Source organism: Salvelinus alpinus, chromosome 6 (assembly GCF_045679555.1).
Source record: "Salvelinus alpinus chromosome 6, SLU_Salpinus.1, whole genome shotgun sequence".
NCBI classification, from domain to species: Eukaryota; Metazoa; Chordata; class Actinopteri; order Salmoniformes; family Salmonidae; genus Salvelinus; species Salvelinus alpinus.
In genome coordinates this window covers 43,928,653-43,941,053 of record NC_092091.1, presented here as the reverse complement: position 1 = coordinate 43,941,053, position 12,401 = coordinate 43,928,653, and the positions used below count along the sequence as shown (strand labels likewise).

The following is a 12,401-nucleotide window of genomic DNA, read 5'->3' as shown; positions in this document are numbered from 1 at the left end:
TCCTTACACAGCTCTCTGGTCTTGGCCATTGTGGAGAGGTTGGAGCCTGTTTGATTGTGTGGACAGGTGTCTTTTATATAGGTAACGAGTTCAAACAGGTGCAGTTAATACAGGTAATGAGTGGAGAACAGGAGGGCTTCTTAAAGAAAGACTAACAGGTCTGTGAGAGCCGGAATTCTTACTGGTTGGTAGGTGATCAAATACTTATGTCATGCAATAAAATGCAAATTAATTACTTAAAAATCATACAATGTGATTTTCTGGATTTTTGTTTTAGATTCCGTCTCTCACAGTTGAAGTGTACCTATGATAAAAATCACAGACCTCTACATGCTTTGTAAGTAGGAAAACCTGCAAAATCGGCAGTGTATCAAATACTTGTTCTCCCCACTGTATATGTCATAGGGTGCCATAGGGTGCCATTTCGAATGCAGCACTAAACAAAAACAGGGCAATCACACCAAACAAGGTTGAACGTTTCCCCTTCATTGTTATTGTAGTGGTGTAGCTATACATTACATTGTCTCCCTTCCCCGTGATGGTGAGAACACGTTTTGAGGGGTAAATGGAGTGTGGAAATTGAATGACTCCGAGGTTCCTGACCTTCACCTGTTTCCTCTGCTCCTCTGTCGCTTCTTCTCAATTCACATCCCTGTGTTGTTACGGCGACGTGGCGGATTCCTTAGAGGTGCTGCAGGGGGCTCGGTAAACATCCCAGGTCACCCAAGTCAGTCAGTAATCATGGTGGCCCCTGGAGCGTGTCATTGGGAGAATGCCGGTAGCTCCGAGAGAAGCTTCCTGTCTTCTCTCAGCTGATCAGGGAAAGGGGGTGGGCCTACAGGATAATGAATAGGAATCGCAGCGGGAATTGGGAAAAATAATACCTGTTCTGGTTGGTCTGAGACAGGGCTGTGTGATGTGCGTGTGTGAGCGCGTACTTGCGTGTGTTACTTGTATGTGGATATATTGTATGTATTCAGCTCATGGACTCACACCGTTTACAGTGAGTTAAAGTTATTCTATATGGATGGCATTCTCATGACATGTCTCAGCTGGCGAAGGAGGTAAACGTGTATTTGTGTATTTATTTGTGTCTGCAACTCTGTCCACATTCGAGGGGGATTTGTGTGTATACATAATTGTTAGCATTTTTGGGGTGTTTGTTTGTGGATGTGCACGCGTTTGCCACTTCTGTGTGGCACAGGGGATCTTGATGCATAAGTCATACATCAACAAATCCTTGAGGCAGCTGTGGAGAATGGGCAAGATTACTGTGTGCCACAACACACACACACACACACAACACAGCGCTGGGAGATGAATGAACAAAAATCAACAGCGCACGAGCCCCTCGGAATGCCACCGCACAATCACTGGAGACACTAAACTCACACCAATTCAACAACATCTGGCAGTCCTTCAAGCTAACATTTCCTTTTCTTGGGATAATTAAAAGCATATTGTGGTGGGCTACAATGGTGAAACCCTCACTTAAAGCAGTTTGAAGGTGGGTGGGGGAGGTAATGAGAAATTCCTACTATTCTTTCCATGGATTATTTGCTCTTTTGTCCTTGAGATAAGAAAGGACGAGAGGGAGGGATGGAGAGAGGGTGGGAGAGATTGTGGGTGATTGATAGGTCTGCCGTTGCTCTGTTTCCTTAGTCCCCCTCACCCCATTGGAGTGTTCTCCCACCCCTATATATCCTTAGGCACCCTACTACCCACTCTCCCCACTCTCCGTACCCCTATTTGTCCCTCCAATCATCCCATCTGGGGATCATTGTCCTGTTGAAAAACAAATGGTAGTCCCACAAAGTGCAAACCAGATGGGATGGCGTATCGCTGCAGAACGCATTGGTAGCCATAATGGTTAAGTGTGCCTTGAATTCTAAATAAATCACAGACAGTGTCACCAGCAAAGCACCATCACACCTCCTCCTCCATGCTTCACAGTGGGAACCACACATGCGGAGATCATCCGTTCACCTACTCTGCATCTCACAAAGACACGGCGGTTGGAAGCAAAGATCTCAAATTTGGACTCATCAGACCAAAGGACAGATTTCCACTGTTCTAATGTCCATTGCTCGTGGTTCGTGGCCCAAGCAAGTATCTTCTTCTTATTTGTGTCGTTTAGTAGTGGTTTCTTTGCAGAGATTCGACCAAGAATGCCTGATTCACACAGTCTCCTCTGGACAGTTGATGTTGAAATGTGTCTGTTACTTGAACTCTGTGAAGCATTTATTTGGGCTGCAATTTCTGAGGCTGGTAACTCTAATGAACTTATACTCCGCAGCAGAGGTAACTCTGGGCCTTCCTTTCCTGTAGCGGTCCTCACGAGAGCCAGTTACATCATAGTGCTTTATGGTTTTTGCGACTGCACATTTTCAAAGTTCTTGATTTTTTCCCATATTGACTGACCTTCGTGTCTTAATGTAATGATGGACTGTCGTTTCTCTTTGCTTATTTGAGCTTTTCTTGCCATAATATGGACTTGGTCTTTTACCAAATAGAGCTATCTTCTGTATACCACCCCTACCTTGTCACAACACTACTGATTGGCTCAAATGCATTAAGAAGGAAATACATTTTACAAATTAACTTTTAACAAGGCACAGCTGTTAATTGAAATGCATTCCAGGTGACTACCTCATGAAGTTGGTTGAGAGAATGCCAAGAGTGTGCAAAGCAGTCATCAAGGCAAAGGGTGGCTACTTAGAAGAATCTCAAATATAAAATATATTTAGATTTGTTTAACACTTTTTTGGTTAGTTTTTATACTATTCACTATTATTCTACAATGTAGAAAATAGTACAAATAATGAAAAACCCTTGAATGAGTAGTTATGTCCAAATATTTTACTGGTACTTCATGTAAGCATCAGCTGTCAGAGCAGCTTACCGATCATTGTACCTGTACACAGCCCATCTGTATATAGCCCACCCAACTACCTCATCCCCATATTGTTATTTATTTTTGCCCATTTGGTACAGTATCTCTACTTGTACATCATCATCTGCACATCTATCACTCCAGTGTTAATGCTAATTGTAATTATTTCGCCACTATAGCCTATTTATTGCCTTACCTCCCTAATCTTACTACATTTGCACACACTGTATATAATTTTTTTCCCATTGTGTTATTGACTGTACATTTGTTTATCCCATTTGTAACTCTGTGTTGTTTTTGTCGCACTGCTTTGCTTTATCTTGGCCAGACCGCAGTTGTAAATGAAAACTTGGCCTACCTGGTTAAATAAAGGTGAAATAAAAAAAATATATATGTGGACACCACTTCAAATTAGTGGGTTCGGCTATTTCAGCCCCACCCGTTGCTGACAGGTGTATAAAATTGAGCACACAGCCATGCAATCTCCATAGACAAACATTGACAGTAGAATGGCATTACTGAGCTCAAGTGACTTAAAACATCTCACCGTCATAGTATGCCACCTTTCCAACAAGTCAGTTCATCAAATATCTGATCTGCTAGAGCTGCCCCGGTCAACTGTAAGTGGTGTTATTGTGAAGTGGAAACGTCTAGGAGCAACAACGGCTCAGCCGCGACGTGGTAGGCCACACAAGCTCACAGAATGGACGGCTGAGTGCTGAAGCGCGTAGCTCATAAATATCGTCCTCAATTGCAACACTCACTACTGAGTTCCAAACTGCCTCTGGAAGCAACGTCGGCAGAATAACTGTTTGACGGGAGCTTCATGAAATGGGTTTCCATTGCCGAGCAGCCGCGCACAAGCCTAAGATCACCGTCCGTAATGCAAAGCGTTGACTGGAGGTGTGTTGAGCTCGCCACCATTGGACTCTGGAGCAGTGGAAAAGAGTTCTCTGGAGTGCTTAATCGTGCTTCTCCATCTGGCAGTCCGACAAACAAATCTGGGTTTGGCGGATGCCCGTAGAACGCTACCTGCCTGAATGCATAGTGCCCACTGTAAAGTTTGGTGGAGGAGGAATAATAGTCTGGGGCTGTTTTTCATGGTTCGGGTTAGGCCCCTTAGTTCCAGTGAAGGGACATTTTAACGCTACAGCAAGCAATGATATTCTGTTTCAGCATGAAAATGCCACCGTGCACAAAGCGAGGTCCATACAGAAATGGTTTGTCGAGATCCGTGTGGAAGAACTTGACTGGCCAAGACCTCAACCCCATCAAAAAACCTTTGGGATGAATTGGAATGCTGGCTGCGAGCCAGGCCGAATCGGCCAACATCAGTGCCCGACCTCACTAATGCTCAATGTTCTATCTTCTAGTGGAAAGCCTTCCCAGAAGAGTGGAGGCTGTTATAACAGCAAAGTTGGCACCAACTTTTGGAATGAGATTTTCAACGAGTGTCCACATACTTTTGGTCTTGTATGTGTGGAGTGGGAGACTGGCTGGGGAGATGGAAGGGAGTTAGATGAATTCCCAGATAAAATAATAGGAGACTGGGGGGGATTTGTGTTCAGTGACACACTCGCATGATATTGCGGTCACGAACACACACACACGCCGGGAGGGGATTTGTTGAGTCTACAGGGATGTGTAATTCCATTACACAGGACCTCTGTGGATGTAGCTTCTTCCTCTGCAATCCTCACAGCCATGTACTTTGGAGTTTTCTTTTTAACTGCTTGAAAATTGTATTATAGAATCGGGGTGTTTTTGTTATAGCCATCGGGAAAATACTTCTACTTCATGTCCCATTATAATGGAGACTCTTGTCCTCATCCATTAGAAGATGTTGGTAGGACTTTTAGGTACTTCCCCATTGTGTTGCTCAACTGTACGTAGTTCGGTCCTTGAGCTGTTCTTGTCTATTAGCGTTCATGGGTCATTCCATGAAATGAGTGCCTTTTGCGTACCTTTGATATTTTAAGTAGAAATTGTGCACCAATGTTGAATTGTAACAGCCTGTTATGTCAAATGAAGTTCCCCTTTAATATAGAACACAAGGAGAATTTGATCATTCAAAATTCAGCATTTTGACATGTCCCTCCGTCAACCCTGTGTCAATTCTAGGAAGATTTTAACCCACTTAAAGTTTCACTATTATTTATTTAATTCATGTGATTAGTGATTCATTTACGTCTGTCCATCATTTTAAGGTCAACCATGTTATGTGAACTGGACTCTCATTTTAATATGGTGAAACGATTCTTTTTTTATTTTTTTATTCTAAAGACGCTTTGAATGTCTAATAAAAGCAGGTGAGCTGGTTCAAGTCTTTTTGGCCATTTTCTGGTGTTTTGTGGTGGAAAACTGAGTTGAGTATAACCTTGTTAACCATAGATAGACAGCCTAGAAATGTTTGAACAATTTTTTTTTTTTAAATAAGCTTGCATTCAATTGCCACGACAAGCATCCATTCCCCTTTTCACGAGGCGATTTATGGCTGATTTAAGAAGAAACCCTGTTACTGTCAACCCTTTTACTTTATTTGGCACTTAATCGGCACTTACTATAGCCATTTTGTAATTTCACGTCTTGAGATGGTAAAACTAGTTTTTTATGTGCTCATTATGACAGAATGTTAAAATTCGGTGAAATCAAACGTTTTTTGGGACTAAGTTACACTTCTCAAGAAGCACCAAATTGGTGGAACGACCCTATTACGTAATGTTTCATGTTCTATGTGGACCCTAGGACGAGTAGCTGCTGCTTTCGCAAAAGCTAATGGGGATCCCAATAAAATACCAATTACCAAATGTATTAGGAGTTGTTTGTGACTTCTCTGTACTTTCCAGCATGTCAGGCAGTAACCTAGCAGGTAATGACGCGAGTGCTGTCAGGTGTAATAGTCCGAATCCGACCCTTCCTGTTGTGTTATGAGTCCCTGGGGGGGGGGGTGATTTGCAGTGATTTGAACCCCCCCAGTCTGGCCACCCAAGGTAGGCTACATCACATAAACAATAGGCTAACAAGCCGCTGGTCTACTCAGCCAGACTGGGCTAGGCCGTAGCATTCATCCCACTCCAATACAGTGATTCTGATTAGTGCTACAGTACAATAACCTACATTAGATGTAGTCAATGTAGTTGACATTTTTAGGCTAACATTTTTTGCCTAACTAGCCTCTCCCCAGCCAGGCAAGGCTAAACCCCTAGCGATCCCCCTCACACTCCACTGCAGTGATTCTGACTAGCCTAGCACACCACTAATTGACATTTGAGGCTCGTGTCGTCCCGTGGGCACAACAGTGTTTAAACCAAGGCATGTAAATGAGGAAGAGAACAGGACAGTTAGTCCCGGTGTGTGTTGTTCATCAGGCTAGTGGAGCGAGGCGTTGTTCTCTCGCTCTCACATGAGGTGAGTGCTTTCTCTTGTTCAGAACTCTCCCGGTCAAGAAGAAGAAGCTTTAGCTCTCCCTGTGACACGCTCCGCTCCAATTTTTCCCTGGGCTGCTCCGCTCTGCTCGGAGAGAGTGACTGGAGAATGGGGTTAGATGGGTTATGAGACTGGTAATCTAACAACAGTCTGCCCTTGCTGCAATCTCTGGGTACTGAGACAAATGGACAGATTTGGGAGGGTATTTGTAAAGTGGGGGTATATGAACTGAAGCTTGCATCTGGACACTTTTTGTGTAGTTTGCTTATTAGATAGTGGACCTGATTGTAAACCCGACCTCGAGGTTTTCATCGTTTGTTCAAAGCGAGACTCCATTTCACTTAGCTTGAGTTGTGTATTTGACTTAGAATACTAATCTGATCTCTCTCTCCTTCCCTATCGCTCTCTCTCTCTCCTTCCCTATCTCTCTCTCTCTCTGAGCAGCAAAGAAGACGTGTGCCACCACAGACTTTGCGTGTGAGAACGGCCAGTGTGTTCCCCAGCGGTGGCGCTGTGACGGGGAGCCGGAGTGTGCCGACGGATCAGACGAGGCCGACGCTACGTGCAGTGAGTTCAGACGCCCTCTTTCCCGTACTGTTGTGTAGATGTGTATGGAGGAATGGATGCATGGGGATGGATGAATTGGTTGTGTGTCGGTACAAAAAAAAAAAAAGGGCCTTCAGGACACCTCCAACACACTCACATGCCCACGCCACACACCACACACATCCTGGCATCCAGAGGAACATTGCCTCCAGCTCAGTGGCAGATGAGGTACGAGGAAGCTGCGGGTTGTAAAACCAAATCAGCCAGCCAGTGTGTTTTCTCTTCATCTCCGTTCCAGAGCATTGAGCCTGATCTGCATTGTGGGTACCTCATTTAGCCCTGTCACGTTTGAACCGCTGCACCACCAATTCCCGCCTCATTTCTAAAAATGAACGTATTTCCTTCCCTTACCTCTGGAAATCAGATTGACGTTCTCTGTGTTTTTTCACAGAGGTTTTTTTCACCAAAGACACACAGTCTGCACATCCCTCCAACCAGCAGAACAGACCCTGTCCACTTCCATCTGTCTGAGTCTCACACACACGGCCAACTGACCCTACTGTACTTCTGTGCCCCCCTGTCACACTCACACAGACCCGAGGTCAGCTCTAAACCCTGTTCCACTACGCTCACATCCTGCTTATTAATTACCCAGGATTCACTGCGGGCTGCACTCCATTTTTTTTTATAATTGCCACCAGCATATGACCTGTGTACCGGGAGGCATGTTCACATGCCGCTGTTTATTACTTTTTAACGCAGCCGTAATGACTTAGCCCTGGCCATCGATCAAGCCATTCATGGGTATTACTGTACAGAGACAACCGTGAGATTGCAGCCACTTCTTTATAGCCATAAGTCACCTGCCATTACTGAGGGGTGGCGGCATTATGCTAAACTCTATGGCCTATGGGAGGAGAGTCATAGAGCTGTTATATACTCATATCGGAAAGTATTCAGACCCCTTGACTTTTCCCACATTTTGTTACAGCCTGGTTCTAAAATGTATTCTCCTCAATCTACACACAATACCCCAAAGTGATAAAGTGAAAACAGGTTTATTAAAAATTAAAAACAGAAATACCTTATTTGCATAATTGTTCAGACACTTTGCTATGAGACTCGAAATTGAGCTCAGATGCATCCTGTTTCCATTGATCATCCTTGAGATGTGTCTACAACTTGATTGGAGTCCACCTGTGGTAAATTCAATTGATTGGACATGATTTGGATAGGCACACACCTGTCTATATAAGGTCCCACAGTTGACAGGCATATATCTGGGGAAGGGTACCACAAAATGTCTGCAGCATTGAAGGTCCCCAAGAACACAGTGGTCTACATCATTCTTAAATGGAAGAAGTTTGGAACCACCAAGACTTACTAGAGCTGGCCGCCCGGCCAAACTGAACAATCGGGGGAGAAGGGCCTTGGTCAGGGAGGTGACCAAGAAGACGATGGTCACTCTGATAGAGCTCCAGTGTTCCTCTGTGGAGATGGGAGAACCTTCCAGAAGGCCAACCATCTCTGCAGCACTCCACCAATCAGGCCTTTATGGTAGAGTGGCCAGACGGAAGCCACTCCTCAGTAAAAGGCACGACAGCCCGCTTGGAGTTTGCCAGAAGGCACCTAAAGACTCTCAGACCATGAAAAACAAGATTCTCTGGTCTGATGAAACCAAGATTGAACACTTTGGTCTGAATACCAAGCGTCACATCTGGATGAAACCTGGCGCCATCCCTACGGTGAAGCATGGTGTTGGCAGCATCATGTTGTGGGGATGTTTTTCAGCGGCAGGGACTGGGAGACTCATCAGGATCGAGGCAAAGATGAACGGAGAAAAGTACAGAGAGATCCTTGATGGAAACCTGCTCTAGAGTGGGGTGAAGGTTCACCTTCCAACAGGACAATGACCCTAAGCACACAGCCAAGACAACGCAGGAGTGGCTTTGGGACAAGTCTTTGAATGTCCTTGAGTGGCCCAGCCGGACTTGAACCCAATCGAACATCTCTGGAGAGATCTGAAGAGAAAATTAGGCTCCCGAGCTGCCCAGCGGTGTAAGGCACTGCATTTCAGTGCAAGAGGTGTCACTGCAGTCCCTGGTTCGAATCCCGGCTGCATCACATCAGGCTGTGATTCGTAGGCCCATAGGGTGGTGCACAATTGGCCCAGCATTGTCCGGGTTTGGCCGTCATTGTAAATAAGAGTTTGTTCTTAACTCTCTTGCCTAGTTAAATAAAGGTTTAATTTAAATAAAAAGAATAAACTGGACTCCTCTCTCTATCTCTTCTCATGAAGATGCCAGTTATTAACCCCCATCTGTACATGCAATGGGCTTTTAGGGGTTACTGTTGAGTCGCGGTATTGTGTGTAGATTGATTAGGGGGTAAAAAACAATTTAATACATTTTTGAATAAAGCTGTAACGTAAAAAAAATGTGGAAAAAGCCAAGGGGTCTGAATACTTTCCGAATGCACTGTATACTCACATCAACTGTGTGAGAGACAATCCGGAATGAATGAGCTTCGTCCTTACTGATGCTCTTATATAGTGCTCTCTGCCTGCTGGTTCAAATGGCAAAAAAATGGCATACACAGGCAGATGTCTCTCTCATTGCCAGTTCCTCTCCCCTTGGCTCTGCTCGATCCTACCGTACTGTATAGTAGGACTTCTGTATGGGCCGCCAACAGAACAGCAGCTGCAAGCAATTTTCAGAAGCAATATGGAGGAAAAAGCGGTGCTGGAAATGGTGTCGAGATCTGACACACTGGAGAAAGGGTGACCTTGGGCTGCTGTTTGGAGGGCCTGCCGTGTGTGTGTGTGTGTGTGTGTGTGTGTGTGTGTGTGTGTGTGTGTGTGTGTGTGTGTGTGTGTGTGTGTGTGTGTGTGTGTGTGTGTGTGTGTGTGTGTGTGTGTGTGTGTGTGTGTGTGTGTGTGTGCGCGTGTGTGCGTGTGCGAGATGGCGGGTTGCAGTCTCACCCTGAGTGTGTATTTGATTAGACATCGGTGACTCGGACAGGCTCAGAGATTGTTCTAAGGAGAGATGCCACCAAGAGATTGAGAACACAACACACAGACACTATGCTAGACAGGTACAACCCTGAGAGAAGGGGCCTGTCTGTGTGACAAACAGAGCACACACTGCACTGCAAGCAATGTGTTTGTGCGTGAATGTAGCATGGCTTCGTAGCTCTGGACTCTGCTGAGAGGTTAAATGGGTTTTTGGAGAGGTGAGTGCCATGTGTAGCAGAGTGGAGGTCTCCTGTGGGTGTTTTTTAAAGGAAGCTACAGGTGAGGAACTGCTCAACTCCTACTGTAGAAACATACACACATGCGCACACACGCACACACACACACACTAGCTGACTCTGCTGAGAATACGGGAAAGCTGCAGCAATCAAGACTTTGTATCGACCTCAGCTCCCATGTCAAATTAGTGTTGTCTCTAGAACCCCTCTCTAGCAGCGTATCCATCCACTGAAAGGCCGTGCTCTGGTCTCCTTCAGCATATCCATCCACTCTTCCCCACTGTGCTAGCTCCATAGTTAACAGGGGTTCTCAGAGCTAGATAAATCAGACTAATAACTCAGAAGATGGCTCCGACAGACATGGCAGCTTAGCTAGCTCCTAAGCAACTTTGCAGTATATTTTTTGGGGGTGTGTCATTTCATTATTATCCCATTTTTATTAATTTATTTTTCATTTAACAAAATTACCCCCTTTTTCTCCCCAATTTTGTCATTTCCAATTGGTAGTTACAGTCTTGTCCCATCGCTGCAACTCCCGTACGGACTCGGGAGAGGCGAAGGTTGAGAACCGTGCGTCCTCCGAAACACAACCCCGCCAAGCCGCACTGCTTCTTGACACACTGCTCACTTAACCCGGAAGTCAGCCGCACCAATGTGTCTGATGAAACACTGTACACCTGGCGACCATGTCAGCGTGCATGCGCCCGGCCCTCCACAGGAGTTGCTAGAGCGCGATGGGACAAGGACATCCTGGCCGGCCAATCCCTCCCCTAACCTGGTCGACGCGGGGCCAATTATGCGTCACCTCATGGGTCTCCTGGTCATGGCCAGCTGCGACACAGCCCGGTATCAAACCGGGGTCTGTAGTAACGCATCTAGCACTGCGATGCAGTGCCATAGACCGCTGCGCCACTCCGGAGGCCCACGCCCAGAATGTTTTTTGTGTTATTACGTACAGCCGGAAATAACTTTTGGATATCAGAGCGGCGGTAACTCACCAGCATTAAGTCCAGGAATACGACTTTCCTGAAATGGATCCTTTGTTTGTTTCCCCCAAGGCAATTGTACTTATTCCAGAGGCTGCTCCAAGATGCCGCCGGCGTAAAAGAGGTATTTGGAATGGACTTCTAGTCCGACACCATCCACCGCTTCCGAGTATATTACTCGCTAATGTTCAGTCTCTGGACAATAAAGTAGACGAGCTCAGGGTGAGGATCTCCTTCCAGAGAGACATCAGGGACTGTAGCGTACTCTGTTTCACGGAATCATGGCTCTCTTGGGATATACTGTCCCCACCCATACCAGCTGGGTTCTCAGTACATTGTACAGACAGGAATAGAGAACTCTCCGCAAGAAGAAAGGCAGTGGTGTATGTTTCATGACTAACTATTCATGGTGTGATTGTGATAACATACAGAAACTCAAGTCCTTTTGTTCACCCGACCAAGAATACCTCACAATCAAATGCCGACCGTTATTGGTTATTGTCACAGCCGTGTATACTCCCCCTCAAGCCGATACCACGACGGCCCTCAAGGAACTACACTGGACTTTATGCAAACAGGAACCACATATCCTGAGGACGCATTTATTGTAGCTGGGGATTTTAACAAAGCAAATTTTAGGAAAGCGCTACTGAAGTTCTATCAACACATTGACTGTAGTGTAGAAAAACACTCGACCACTGCTACTCCCCCTTTCGAGATGCCTACAAGGCCTTCCCCCGCCCTCCCTTTGGAAAATCAGATCACGACTCCATTTTGCTCCTCCCACCCTATAGGCAGAAACTCAAACAGGAAGTACCCGTGCTAAGGTCTATTCAACGCTGGTGTGACCCATCGGAATCCATGCTTCAAGATTGTTTTGATCACGCGGACTGGATAGCATCTGAGAATAACGTTGATGTATACAAGGCCACGGTGACTGAGTTCATCAGGAAATTTATAGGGGATGTTGTTCCCACTGTGACTATTAAAACCTACCCAAACCAGAAACCATGAATGGACGGCAGCATTCACACAAAACCATCACATTTAACCATGGCAAGGTGACTGGGAATATGGTTGAATACAAACAATGCAGTTATTCCCTCCGTAAGGCAATCAAACCGCCAGAACATGTCAGTACAGAGACAAAGTGGAGTCGCAATTCAACAGCTCAGACACGAGACGTATGTGGCAGGGTCTACAGACAATCATGGATTACAAAGGGAAAACCAGCCATGACGTGGACTCCGACGTCTTGCTCCCGGACCACCGCCGCGGCCCGCTACCAAGGATTGTGGGTT

General features: G+C 45.7%; 1 protein-coding gene across 4 annotated transcripts in view; it reads left to right on the top strand.

The window, feature by feature from the left end:
- Positions 1–12,401, top strand: part of LOC139577559 (low-density lipoprotein receptor-related protein 8-like) — a 263,472-nt gene that overhangs the window by 117,159 nt on the left and 133,912 nt on the right. For all 4 annotated transcript variants that reach the window (XM_071404638.1, XM_071404637.1, XM_071404636.1 and 1 more), the window contains exon 3: positions 6,764–6,886. In XM_071404638.1, coding sequence (XP_071260739.1) covers positions 6,764–6,886 — 123 coding nt within the window. The remainder of the gene's footprint in view (positions 1–6,763; positions 6,887–12,401) is intronic.